The 14,751-nt window shown below is 42.0% G+C and overlaps 1 protein-coding gene across 1 annotated transcript in view; it reads left to right on the top strand.

Annotated features, from left to right (window-relative positions):
- Positions 1-3,370: 3,370 nt before the first annotated feature.
- Positions 3,371-14,751, top strand: part of KCNK10 (potassium two pore domain channel subfamily K member 10) — a gene marked incomplete at both ends in the record, with an annotated part of 66,761 nt that continues 55,380 nt past the window's right edge. Inside the window, one exon of the mRNA XM_080620187.1 lies at positions 3,371-3,422. Within this exon, the coding sequence (XP_080476313.1) occupies positions 3,371-3,422 (52 nt within the window). The remainder of the gene's footprint in view (positions 3,423-14,751) is intronic.

The following is a 14,751-nucleotide window of genomic DNA, read 5'->3' as shown; positions in this document are numbered from 1 at the left end:
TGCACTCATTGTGCCAAATCCATCTCTGGAGTAACCCCATTGATTTTAAATGAGTTACTTTGAGATTAAACTGGCCCACTAGATAAAACTGCAGGTCTGAGGCACTGAAATAATTGAGCAAGATTTCCATGATCTTTAGCATGGCAAAAAAAATGGCAAATCAATTACATGATGTCATGCATTTATGTACCTAACAGATCACAACTGATTTGCCACATGGTTTTCAAACCATATAGCTAAAGCAAACTTTTCTGTAGAGCTCACAGACACTTTTGAGGAATATGGGAACATTAAGAGGGTACAATAAACAGGAATATGGTATTGTGTCATTATTATCTACTTACTGCTACTGTAAGTCAAACAAATATGAGATGTCTCTATAAGGTCAGTTTAATAATACAGGATTCATATGGCCACATGAAAATTCCTCCTCTTTAGACAGTGACAACCAGGATGTGTTTCCAGTAATGAACTACCTGAAGATTTCACCTCTAGACTATAGAATTCCTGTATATGTTTGCAGTGATCTAATGGTGGAACTCAAACAGTGGCCTGTTTGAGTGCAGTGATCTTATGAGAGTTCTCAGCTGTCAGATGTCTGTGGCACAATACCCATCTCATCAGTTAACTGCTGATAGTTATGGCACAAAGACAAAGTCATGCTTGGGTTAGAGTGTCACAATTGAGTAATATATGTCTATATGTTAGTGTTTCCCAGTAATGTATAAGGAAGATGCCAGTAAACTGGAAACTGTTTCGAATACTGTGGAAAAGTTATATACATGCTTATATAGGTTATATATGTATGTGTTTATAAATACATAAATAGTTCTTTATTGATACATATCTGATAAGTGATCTTGTGGGTTCAGAAGCCTTCTTTGAAGACACTTTGGTTATTGGAATCATTAAAAGATTTTATTAAAAGCATGATTCAAGTGATCACACAGCTCAATTAGCAATGCCAACTCTCACTTTTGCTTCCATTCAGTTTGCGGAAGTAATATCAACAGGAATCCCAAAGCCTGTTCAGAATGCATCATGGTTTGCTTGCAAAGGAAATACCTTGTGCTCCTGATGTCATCATTGCAATTATCTCAAATTCAAGTCTTACTGAGCAGGCTCATTGTCATTCTTACCATGTCCTCCCTCAGAGCAGCCTTTCCCGCCTCCTCTTCTACAGCACAAAACAAGTGCCACAGGGGAGCTTGGATTAGGGAGAGACACCCAGCACCTCCCCCTAAGAAAACTTGCTGCCTTGTTTCCATCTAGTTTTATCAAACTACATACTGCTTTACAGGATCTTGCACACCACCACCAATGAAGAATTGGATTCACAAATACTGATTTCTCTTTCCTGTTTAGGGTTGAACAAAGGCTGGGGACAAACATAGATGTGTGTATTTAGCTTAGCAATGTGGATATGAAGACAGCATGCCAATCTCCACCGCAAGATTTTCCTGAGGAGACTCACACATTTCAGACTCCTCTTCGGTTTTTTTTCTGTTTTCTTCACCAGGGCAAATTTCTTCTTTTGTCTTACAAGGTTACCTAACATCTGAGCAACAGATAGGAAAGCAAGACAGAGCAGTTGATCAAAAAGAAGTACAGAGCAGAATGCAGGGGACAAACTGTCTCAGGCACCAGGTTTAAATCACAACCATGTTTCCTGAAAATGCAGAAGGTTCTGTCTATGGACCTCAGTACTGATTCTGAGGTCTCTGACCCATGATACACATGAATTTGTGGATCTCATCCCTAAACCATTCCCACTGAACAGTTCCCTTCACACAAGGAGCGGATTTCTAATGTGAAAGAGAGGAGGTAGGACAGGGTTAACCTCACACCGTCCTTCTTCAGGCCCCCAGAGGGGCTGGGGTTTTGTTTTCCTGGGTAAGGGAGGGGGAGCTGGGGCTTGTATTATAACTAGAAATGGAGATCTTGTTGGTGTTACCAGCCTGTTTTGGGTTTGAGGGAAAGCCTGGCAGGAGGGAGAGGAGGAAGAACGCAGCCTTGGAAAGCAGCGAGTGTCTGGTAATTGCACAAGGCAAAACCAAGCGTCCTCCATTTCCCGGAATCCCCTTGAGAGCTAAGGGGGGCTTCGAGAGTTCTCTGGCCTCCCTCCCTGCCCCCTCCCCTCAGCCTAGCCACATCTTCCAGCTCTGTTGCGCCAGCCCTTGCCTTCACACGAGGTGTTTGTCCCTGCTAGTAGCGCGGAGGGGAGCGGGGCCAGGGGCCAGAAAGGGGAGCAGGGGTCCCCCGGCTTTCGGGTTGCCTGGTCCTGGTTCCCCAGAGCCTGCGGGAGCTCGGATGATGCCCTGCCCTTCCCCTCCCCCTGTGCTGCAGAGCCTCCGGATGCTGCCTTACTCCTGCCATGTGCTGCCGCCGTCGCTACTGAAGCTCGTAGCTTAACCGAGCGTGTCTCCGGCTGCAAACTCCGCCAAACAAACCTGCATCCTCCTCCAGGGAAGGATACCCAGTAGGTACCAGCCGGAACCTGCCCCCTCCCTAGGGCATCCCGCTACCGCCTCTTTCCAAGGGACTCGCAGCCTCTCCCCACCCCCTTTTTAAGCCAGTGCAGACAGGGGCTCCGTGAATTCCCTCCAAAGCTATAGGGTGGCTCCCTCCTTCTCCTCCTCCACCTTCTCCTTGTTTTCGTGCTCCGTCTCTCCTCAGCTAGCCGGACTGCTGCGGCAGCCAGCGGGGTGCTCCCAGCCTCGCCCAGCCATGTCACTGCGGCTCACCCCCCGGGGCTGACTTTTGTTACCCCTCTAGTGCCGGGGGGCTGAACTGAGGTGGGCTCCCTTTTGGGGGGCGGCTGAGGCTGGAGAGAGTGTGCGCGTGTGGGAGGTGTCCGTGGGGGGGAGAGGAGACGCTGATCCCCCGATCCTTGCAAACCTGTGGGCTCGCCGGCACGGGCGCCCCTGTGGTGGGCGCGGAGGTGCCTGACTGCAGCGAAGACCCGCCACCCTCACACACATCTGCCGGTGGGCCGGGCGAGCCGGCTGTGGGAGCCTCCCCAGGAGCCAGCGGCACCCGGGACCCGCTGCCCAGCTCAGCGCCCTCCGTTCCAGCTCCCCACCCCAGACCCTCTCCGGTCCTCACTCCATTCTTCACCCCTCTCTCTGCTGGGGTGCCTGCACCCCTCCTCACCTCACCGGTACAAACCCCATCACTCCACTCCACTTCCCGCCCCTCCCCACCTTCTTTGATTTATTTGTGTATTTCTTTCCTTGGCAACCACCAGTTCCCCTCAGTCAAACAGCGCAGGCTCCCTATAATTTGAAATTAATTTGTTTGACTGCAGCATTCAGACAGGAAGGTTGGGAATTTATTTAATTCATTTTTCTCCCTGTGCAAAAAGGAAGCGATGAAATTTCCAATCGAGACTCCAAGAAAACAGGTGAACTGGGATCCTCAAGGTTGGTGATTATCTACTACTATCATTACTATAATAATAGCAATTATATTATTCCTTGTGTCTAGTGACTTGTAGGAGAGTATTTGACTCCAAATGGGAGGAGACGTTGGATGATTGTTTCCCATGTGCAGTGCTCAGTCTTTTTTCTCAATCCTAGCGGTGCATTAGAAAATGCTCCTCAAAGGTAGAGTTGGGTGGGTGCATGGGTAAAACCTCTTCTAGGTGTAAGTTTTATAGTTCTGTATTTGATATCTCTCTCCCCTCCCTTTTTCTTGAGTATTTTCATGACAAACTTGCCTGGGATGGCTGTGATCTCTGGCTCACAGCATTGTTTTATCTGTGGGTCCTTTGTTGTTTCTAGTGATCATTGTCTCTGCTAAATGGGTGGTACAGGAGTGGACACAGATGTGACTACTTGCTCAGGGCTCCTCCATGGCAAATGTTTGTTGGCAAGCAACTGGAGCAAAATGCTGCTTCAATATAATCTGTAGTGTGAATAGTATACAAAAGACACATTAAATGGAGCCCAAAGGGACCTTTAGACTCTTTACTCTGTCCTGTTAACAACTGATCAGCCCAAGTGGATAGTTTGATTAACTCTATAGTTAGGTTTGGAGTCTGTCTTGGGGAGTGTGTTTGTGTGGTGGTGAAAGGTGATCTACGCCAGTGCAGTGGTTTTCAATAAAACAATCTGAATGGTGTTTTAAAATAAACCGTAATGAAATGCTCTCCTTTCCTGGCATGGGGAGGAGGTTCATATGCAACCTACAGAAAAGTGGCTGAAAAAAACCCTACTGGTAATTTGTATACTAGTGTGTCATCTTTCTGTGCATCAGTACAGGAGCAGAGCAACTTGAAGCCATATGCTCAGGTTTGCAGCAGAACTGCTGGCAGCTAAGCGCTGTACAGCAGTACTTGCAGGAAGTATGAAGTGATAACACAGGCTTTCATTATTCATCTTTATTCCTCAGGTTTGGTTTTAGTGGTCAATTTGTCTGTCATCCTCTATGCCCTCACATCTACCAAATGAAATGTTAGAAACAGTTTTTCCTGGTGTAGAAGGAATACAGCAGAACAGATATCTTTCTGCTCAGCAGATCTGTTTGAAGAGTATACACAATTAAGCTTTAGGTTAAACCTTACTACGTCTTTAATTAGGTGAAGGCTGAAATCACCACATCAGTCTCCTCCACCCTCAGCTTCTCAATGAACACATAGATGTTAGTGCTAACAGAGATCTGATTATTTTAATAACAGTATATTCCTTATCATAGGGTCGGAATTCTGCATGGCAAAAACTTGCTCTTCACAGGTGCTTTTCTGAATGTGTATTTGCTGTAGCTTCATTTTAATTAATTTTATGTGTTGCAAAATGTCTTTTAATGAAAAAAACCCTTTCCTCCTTTCCCCTGAGAAGATGCACAGGAGGCTGTACTGATGGCATTCTGTATGCAGCTCCTTTGCTTGGCAATCAACTTCAAAGCATATGGATCCAACAGGTGGTCAGTCACCATTTCCTAATGTTTCCAAAACTGTAGGGTACTGTAATAGTTAAAAGACCTTAAACCCAGCAGGTTTCCTCTCTGCCAAGCTGAATCCTTGCTAAGGACTGCAGAATTCTATCACTTATTTCCTCTTTGTATATTGGCAGCATTAGGCAGGCAGCAAGCATGCTAATGGGAAGGAAGGAAGGAAGCAAAAAATGTTAGTTTCTACTTCTCCAAGGGACTCAGGAAATAGGTAAAATTTGGTGGAATGGAAAAAACCAAATTGGTAAGGAAAAGTTGTCTAAGATCCAATCCTTTGACCAATAGAGGAACAGTGCAATGGTGTTGTACTTAAATAGTCCCACTGAAGAACTAGTGATGTAGGTAGAAAACAAGATGATAGTTCATTCTTTTTGAAATGAAAATAGATTTCTGTAGATGCAAATGTTAGCAAAAATCTACACAAGATCACTTAGAGACCTAAAATGAATTTGATTTACAGTCACATATGTAGTCTGTTCTCTGGATGTACATGTGAAGAATAATGTAATGTTTTTCATTGGATGTGATATCCTTGGAGTTAAGAACTGAAGAAGCTTTTCTCAGATAGAAAGATCAACATGTAGAAAGCTGGTGGTGCAAGGATACAGCATCCTAAATATTAAAAGCAAAGCTCATGTCCAGTTAATGTTCACGCTCAAATATCAGTTTCATTTCAATGTGTATTGTATGATCATGCCCAGTTCCATTCATCAGACAGAGAACGTGCAGTTTCCACAGTTTCGTCTAGTAGGAATTGTGCTAACTTATGCTAACAGTACTTGAAATACATCAATTGATGTTCCTGGAAAGCAAGATACCAGTCCAGTGATGTAAGTGAGATCTGTGGTATCTCAAAGACTGTTTAGATCTGATTATTCCAGGCAATATTTTCTAGAAACTATACACATTTCTAAATGCCAGGGCCCTTGTTGTGGGGATATGGCTGGCTGGTTTGGCATGGGACTGATGCTGATTTGAACCCAGGTCAGAATGATAGTTATTGAAATGAATTAATGCTCAAACTCCATTATGCTGACTGAACTATAAATATTTACATAGATAAATAGATTAGAGCCTGCTAGTAGCTTTCATCTGGCATAAAACTGGTATTCTCAGTTCACAACAGCAAAGATCAATATACCGTAGAAAGACTTTGTGGAGAGAAGAGGTTTAAAAGAATTGAATTGACATGAGGGATGGTGCCTGACAGACAGCTAATGGGAAGCTGTTTTCTCAGTCATTAAAATGGAAAGAATAGGGCATGGAGACTGAGCTGTGTTTTTACCCTGTTGTGTAGTGTCTCCATTTGTCTTGGTATAAGGTATATATCTGTGTGTTCCCTGTAAATGCTGAGTGTGTTGTCTAGACATACCAAGTATTTCATAAATCTGGAAGTAAATAGGGTCCAGATTCCTTCAGTGAAGTTCCCTTCTACTCCAGGCAATCAAACTATATAATCCCATTAAGATCAAACTCCATCCCAAAAGTCACTGGGACTTGTCCCTGACATTCAAATGTGAACTATGTGAAAAATCTCATATGTATTGATTAAAGAACATAATAGTCATACACAGTGAGTGAATTGGGTAAAAAATGAGTATAAAACCTAAGCAGGCACCTCAAGAATGTTGTAGGGAGAGCTGGACACATTGAGTACGGGTACAAGTTTTTACACTACCTGGCCTTACATTAAAAAAAAAAAACAACCCAGCAAACAAACAAAAAAAACCCCAATCAAAAACCCAAAGCCTGCCATTTGTGTTACTGATGGAATCAGCCTGGATATACACAATCATAAAGCATTTCATCTGCCCATCACTGATTTTTGCTTCTCTCATTTGGTGCAATTCAGGTAAAGCAATAATAACAGAAACTTGTGAAAGACCAGATCTTTAGTTTCATGCCTCATATAACTTCCCATTTATACATTTTGGAATATAAGATTGGTTTTACAGCAACATGTGAAGACATTAATTCTTGTAATTGTTCTCATATCTCTTCTTTCCTGCTTTCCTCCTGCTGTTTGTTACACCCACCTGTTGTCTGTGCTTAAATTGGCTTATAATCTCTGCACATACATTTTTATACAGTACACAGCGGGTCCCTCATCCTGACTGAGACATCTGGAAGTTACAGCAATAATTTTTTTTTTCTCCTATCTGCTGAATTATCTGCTTAAAATGGCTGTTTCTTTATAGAAAAGAAGGATAGATGGGACTGTTTCCAATGCTCAGAAATTATTCCCAAGTATAACTGTTTTGCAGGCTGATGATGAGATGCCTTTTTCCCAGGGAAGGATGTCTATCTTGGTGATGCTCCATTTGCTGCCTAGTAAATGGAGTTCAGTCTTGTTCCATCCTTTATGCCCGCAGGTTTTTGCTTCTTTGCAGTGATACGGATTGTGAAAGCCTTCCGAATTTCCAGGCAGATATTTATCTCTACACAGACTTTCTGGAACACTGAAGTTTTGATGTAACTTCCTTTCACAAAGACATTTGTGTAGGATGGTTTTCTGCAGTTTGGAACCCTAAAATTCGGCATTTATTATCATTCTTACATTTAGCATTGAAGTTAGTGGTCCATGGAGAATTCAAGCTGTAGTTGAAAGACTGGAGTACCTTTTCAGAGGACCTGATTTACTGTTTAACCTTCAGTAAGCCACTTACCATGGCTCCTTTTCCTCCCCTTTTCCTGGACTGAAAAATGGGAATATTAATACTTCCTTAATGCACAAGTGTGTTGTGAAATATAATTAACTTGTTTAGAGCAATCTAAGATCTGCTACTGAAAGAAGAGCATATGTATTGCAATCAAATTCTAAAGCAATTAGGAAGGAGCAAAACAGCCTGTCATCATCCACAGATCACATCAATTAAGAAATAAGGTTACCTCTGCACTTTACAACTAGAGGAAACTTGTATTATTTGCACTTCTTTATGGACACTGAAGGCTCAATTGAGTTTCCCATTAGAGGTATCTAGAGACCTTTGATATTCCTCAGCTGCCACTCCAGAGGGGCTCCAGTTTTCCATAGGTCCTGAATTAACTGCCATGAGATTTCTCTACCTGAGACACCTCAAGCAGCACTGAACACCTATAAGTGGGACAACTGAGCAGTGTCTCAGTGCTTTCATGCAGATATCAGGATGAGATCATCTATCCCTTGATAACTATTTGTTGGAAAATCTTCAGCATCATCTACTCAGTATAAATTAAGCTGATGCTGCCTGCAGAGTGTTACAAAATGCTGCAGTTCCTGCTTTTTCTGTCCTTTCAATCAAAGAGACAAATACAGAAGACAAACTTGATTATAAAGGTATAGATAAGTAGAATGAGGGATGTTAATTTCTGTCCTCTGATTTTAGTAAGGTATATAAAAAGAAGTGGAGTGTAACTTTGAGCTAGACACACTCTAGTGTGCATTAGTAATTCATTTCTTAGGCGTTCAGTATAAGAAGACTGCTATGGAAAGCTATAATGTGTAAAAAAAAAAAAAAAAAGTAGTCCTAATCCCAGGAAATAACCCATAGTCAGCAGGGTACTGATCATGCGGTACTTGAATCACAAAGTCGTATTGGCTACTGACTCATCTGATAGATCAGGACTCTGCTATGCCTAATAGGCATGGGTTGCAGAAAAACTGTAAGGAGTCTAGAGAGATTTGAAGTAGAATAGGAATTGGATAAATAGGAGGACACTGCCTGCAGTGCATGGTGTAGGCACAATAGTGCCAAACTCAGTATGGTGGAAGATGTGGGGAGTTTGAAAAACAAATAAAAGAGAATGAAGAACTCAGAACTTTACTAAAGGTTGTATGGAGGGCTAATGAACACTGTGGACCCTACTGTGATGAGAGATGGGAAGATATAGAATCATAGAATAGTTAGGGTTGGAAAGGACTTTCAGATCATCTACTTCCAACCCCCCTGCCATGGGCAGGGACACCTCACACTAAACCATGTCACCCAAGGCTCTGTCCAACCTGGCCAGGGATGGGGCATTCACAACTTCCCTGGACAACCCATTCCAGTGCCTCACCACCCTTACAGTAAAGAATTTCTTCCTTATATCCAATCTAAACTTCCCCTGTTTAAGATTTAACCCATTGCCCGTTGTCCTTTCACTACAGTCCCTGATGAAGAGTCCATCCCCAGCATCCTTATAAGCCCCCTTCAGATACTGGAAGGCTGCTATGAGGTCTCCATGCAGCCTTCTCTTCTCCAGGCTGAGCAGCCCCAACTTTCTCAGCCTGTCTTCATACGGGAGGTGCTCCAGTCCCCTGATCATCCTCGTGGCCCTCCTCTGGACTTGTTCCAACAGTTCCATGTCCTTTTTATGTTGAGGAAACCAGAACTGCACACAATACTCTAAGTGAGGTCTGACAAGAGCAGAGTAGAGGGGCAGGATCACCTCCTTCGACCTGCTGGTCATGCTCCTTTTGATGCAGCCCAGGATACGTTTGGCTTTCTGGGCTGCGAGCACACACTGCTGGCTCATGTTCATTTTCTCGTTGACCAATACCTCCAAGTCCTTCTCTGCAGGGCTGCTCTGAATCTGTTCTCTGCCCAACCTGTAGCTGTGCCTGGGATTGCTCTGACCCAGATGTAAGACCTTGCACTTGTCATGGTTAAACCTCATAAGGTTGGCATCAGCCCACCTCACAAGCGTGTCGAGGTCCCTCTGGATGGCATTCCAGAGGGATTCCAGATGAATGGTGTGGTATCATTAAGATGTCATCTGTACTGTGAGAAAAAGGGAATGAAAAGAATCAGAGGCAGCATGAAGCTATAAGCTTAAAATGGGGAAAGCAGTAGAACTGTCAGCAGTGGGAGAGGTTAAGAGAGAATTATTAAGAATGCCAATGCTATTTTTCGCCATGTATGTACAAGAGTAATCCATTAAGAGGCTTTTGGACTAAAAAGTACCTTGGGCAACTTGTGAAAACTGATGTTACCTGAAGTGATGGAGTTTGAATATGGGAGAAGGATATATATCAGTTGTAATCAGGTAGCTCTTGGTTCACCATTTGGTGTTTATCTGGATTTATGTAGCTTCAGACAGAAGACTGCGTATATATGTATCTGGTGACAAAGTTTAATTCTCACTCTCTTAAATTAATCCAGAGCTAGGAATTCTACCACTCACTTCAATGTGAGCAGCGTGAGATTCTTAAAGTATGAGAACTGTGTTATCCCTGCAGGCTTTATTGAGTTAAAAGCAAAGGGGTACCTGGAATCACTGGAAGAATGGAGGCCCTAGGTGTGTTGTAAATAGGGTAAGTACGTGGAGTGAAATGGGGAGGGAATAATGAAGATGTCAGGGTAAGGAAGGAATAACAAACACACTAGTATTCAACAAGTAGAGTATTACAGAATCCACTGTGATGGAAAAGCCTAACTTTTATTTTGTTTTAGTCTCAGTGTAATAGCAAAAGCCAAAACAGAGAATATGAATGCTGAACAGTAGTCTGTGTTTTATAGAATTCTTGTGTATAAGAAACAACATTCAGCAAAAGGCTAAATACTACCTTTTTAATACTCTTTTTATAGGAATACCTCTGGTTTTTGTTTTCTTTAAGAAATTGAAAACATCCTGGGACCTGGCGTTTATCACACAGAGGCTGCTCATATTCTAGCTCCTGAGACATCAGTTATACTTCTATTGTTTATGTAAAACATGTTTATGTATTGTTCTATTGTTTATGAAAAACATTTTAACTGTAATGGAAAATGTGCTCTGAGGTGAACCCACTTACTTTCATAAATTCTGTGCCATGCAGTTGTCAGTGGATACCCCAGTGAGATAAATCAACAAGTGAGAACAGCACATATATACGCTTGTACTTCAGGGTGGTGGTGACAATCCTTTTTAGTCTGAGCCATTATTTCTCCCAACATACTTTCCGGGTTGTATTTCACAGTTACAATCAAAAGTTAACTCAGATTATTTAAACAAAATGATTTTTCAAAAGTGAACTATGAATAATTCATTAACATACTATGTTACTGAACCAGAAAATTTGGGGGATATTTCCTTGTTTTGGGAATGCTGAGACTAAGAGTTCAGATTTCATCGTCTACTTTGACTGCTAATACAATTTTTATGCTATTACAAATCTTATTATTTGCAAAGTGTGCCAAATGCATTTATTATTATATGTTTTCCAGATGTCTCAAAATATAAGCATAGAAGATTACTGGTAAGATTTTGAGGTTAAAGTGGAAACATACGTGTGGGTGTATCTGTATTGGAAGTGGAAATGAAAGTCAGTAAGGTGAGAGAATCTGTTACCAAAACCTGTATAGAGGGGAAAAAAGGTGGAAGAGAATACACAAGCCTGGTTTCATTTTATTTTTCTGTTTTTAAAATGGAAGGGGAACATCTTGCTGAAAGCTGGAAAGTTGTGACAGAGGGCATGACATATAAAATACATGAAAGTGATTGAAACATGTTGCACTTAGGATCTGGAGTCCTGAATAGGGGTAGTGATCAGCTGCCAAGTCTGGGGTGGGCTGAATTTATCTTTTTTTTTTTTTTTCCAGTAGTCCAGACATAGCATTTTGTTTGAGTTTGTTATTTGAAATTTTAGAGGACATTTGAAAAGAAATAAAGAACTAACAAAGAGAGAAAAAGGAAAGCTGCTTGAGGTAGTGTAGATTACAAAAAATGGACACAAAGTGTGACAGGGTCAGACCTGTTGCCAGAGGTGCAGAAAATACAAAATGAAAGTGTAACTGTGGTAAAGTTGAAAACGCTCCACTTTTTAGAAGTACGCACATAACCTAGGGCATATTTAAAAAAATATGAAATATATTTATGTTAATATCTTTATGTTCTCCATTGGTTCCTCAGGCATGTATCAGGATCCTCCTCTGTGAGCAAAACTAACACACTGTATAAATAATCTTATGGATATATTACAAAATATCTTCATCTCATGAACTGAATATCTTTCACAGATGATGATCTGTTTATTTGTCTAGTCCTTCACTTGAGGACAGGCTTATGTTTATTCCATTTGTTCCTCAGTCCTGCCCCAAAGAGATGCATGCAGTAGATCATAGAATCATAGACTAGTTAGGGTTGGAAAGAACCTTAAGATCATCTAGTTCCAACCCTCTGCCATGGACAGGGACACCTTCACACTAAACCGTGCCACCCAAGGCCTCATCCAACCTGGCCTTGAACACCGTCAAGGATGGAGCATTCACAACCTCCTTGGGCAACCCATTCCAGAGCCTCACCACCATCACAGTAAAGAATTTCTTCCTTATATCCAATCTAAACTTCCCCTGTTTAAGTTTGAACCCGTTACGCCTTGTCCTGTCACTACAGTCCCTGAGGAATAGTCCCTCCCCAGCATCCTTGTAGGCCCCCTTCAGATACTGGAAGGCTGCTATGAGGTCTCCATGCAGCCTTCTCTTCTCCAGGCTGAGCAGCCCCAACTTTCTCAGCCTATCTTCATATGGGAGGTGCTCCAGTCCCCTGATCTTCCTCGTGGCCCTCCTCTGGACTTGTTCCAACAGTTCCATGTCCTTTTTATGTTGAGGACACCAGAACTGCACACAGTACTCCAAGTGAGGTCTGACAAGAGCAGAGTAGAGGGGCAGGATCATCTCCTTCGACCTGCTGGTCATGTTCCTTTTGATGCAGCCCAGGATACGGTTGGCTTTCTGGGCTGCGAGCGCACACTGAAGAAGGCTCATGTTTGTTTTCTCATCAACCAACACCCTGAATTCCTTCTCTGCAGGGCTGCTCTGAATCTGTTCTCTGCCCAACCTGTAGCTGTGCCTGGGATTGCTCCGACCCAGGTGTAGGACCTTGCACTTGTCATGGTTAAACTTCATAAGGTTGGCATCAGCCCACCTCACAAGCGTGTCGAGGTCCCTCTGGATGGCATCCCTTTCCTCTGGCGTATCAACCATATGTTTAAATACCTCTGTTCTCTTTCTAATAATCCAACAGACTGAAGTCACAAAGACAATAGACTGTTTAACCAGTAGGTGATAGCAAATATTGAGGCCCTAAAAACCATCTTCTTACAAAGCAATAGAAGTTATTTTGGTATCACTATCCTACAGGATTGTTGTATTGCTTTAAGCATCAGGCTTTTTGTACCTAGATCTGTTAGAGCCATATGTTCATATCTCAGCAGCACTGACTCATCTTTTCTTCCCTAGGAAGAAAAACCAACAGGTTGCTGACTTTACTGCATTAGGATTTTGGATTTTGGCACTTTAAACATGTGCCACTGAGATTCTTAAGATTCAGTGATGTGTTGTTAAAGGGTGCTTGGATTATTTCTCTCTTACTTGATACTGTAATATAATAATATTGGCATGATTTGAAAACAGCAAATACATACTGACAGCTTGTCCAGGGCTTTTATCCTCTCAGATTTCAGCTTTTCATTTTAAAGAAACAAAAGGCAGTCACTAGCTACTATGTGTGGAAAACCTGTGATGAAAGAATTATAAAAGAAATGCTACTGCCCAGCTGAATTGAAAGAAGTAGCTCAGACATTTCAAAGACATTCCTTAGGGTTAACTCAGATCCATCACTTAGTACTTAAATGTTAAGGCTCCTGAGTTTGGATCCCACAAGGAAGGGTCATGCAGTAACAACAATCATGACAGGTAGAGAAACACCACAACAGCCACCTCTTTTACCAAAGTAATATGCCTTCATGAGAAACAGAGTTCATTACCAGGTTACAATGATATACTGACAGGTAACCTTGTGACCTGAATTTCTCATTGCTACTAGACATTATTTGTTGATTTTGTTTTCTAAAAATAGGCATTTGCTGCCATTTAAGGGACTGTAAGGCAGCTGAGACATTTGCATAGGCCTGGTGAATATAATAATGGACCTAAGAGAGATCTCTGCCCTTCTGGAGCAACACCTTAAGGACAATTAGGATGTCCTAGGACCTCTCACTTGGTACTATACAATATGGATGGGCAACTGAATTACACCATTTGGGTATGACTTAGTTGGAGAATAAAGCACCTAAATATAGGCCAGTATCTGAAATGCAGAGGTATTCTAAGTGCCTGCTATGGTTAGGGGAGATACAGGCAAATATGCTTCATGGGGTCCAGAGAACTTTCAGGTGCCTGGTTTAGGGTCAGCTGTGTACTTTAAGTCTTTTCCGTGAATGCATGTAGCTACATGTCAGTGATGCAATGTGGCAGCACTGTAAAGTATTGCGAGATGTAGATGTTAGAAGCCATACCATATCTGCAGATGCCATCCTTGTGTAGTTATAAAGTTTTATCATAGTTCAAATGACAACTGTATTTTACAGTATTATTTGAATAGAAGCTGAGCATAAGATAAGGAAAGTCTTGTGTAGATCATGTGTGCTAGATGGGTAGTACTTGTGTACTAGACTCTTATAATCTAAGACACCTTGAATTATATGCTGTATAGCAAACTTGGAGCCAGCTTTGTGAGGCCAGAATCATCCTGCTATACCAGGAGCTCTGTGAGTCTGACCAGCCTCCCAGTGACACCGTTGATCTGTTTTGTTTATTATATACTGCTGTGAGCAGCATAATGGGTCCGAAGTTTCTCTAACCTTCTTCTTTTTGCTTACCTGAGCTCCTTGGACTCCCAGTCACTTTCTAATAATTGTCTTACATGCAGACTGGACAGGTAAATAATTCTAACAGTGGCATCTTTATTGGTGCAACTTACACACCAAGAATGTAAAAGAAAAATATGTATGTTGGAAAGAATTTAGAATAAGAGAAAATAAAAATGGATACAATAAACAAGTGCATTTCAAACAGCAAC

Source organism: Psittacula echo (genome assembly GCF_963264785.1).
Source record: "Psittacula echo genome assembly, chromosome: 5".
NCBI classification, from domain to species: domain Eukaryota; kingdom Metazoa; phylum Chordata; class Aves; order Psittaciformes; family Psittacidae; genus Psittacula; species Psittacula echo.
Note: the sequence above shows the minus strand (reverse complement) of the source record. Positions and strands in the feature narration are given on the sequence as shown.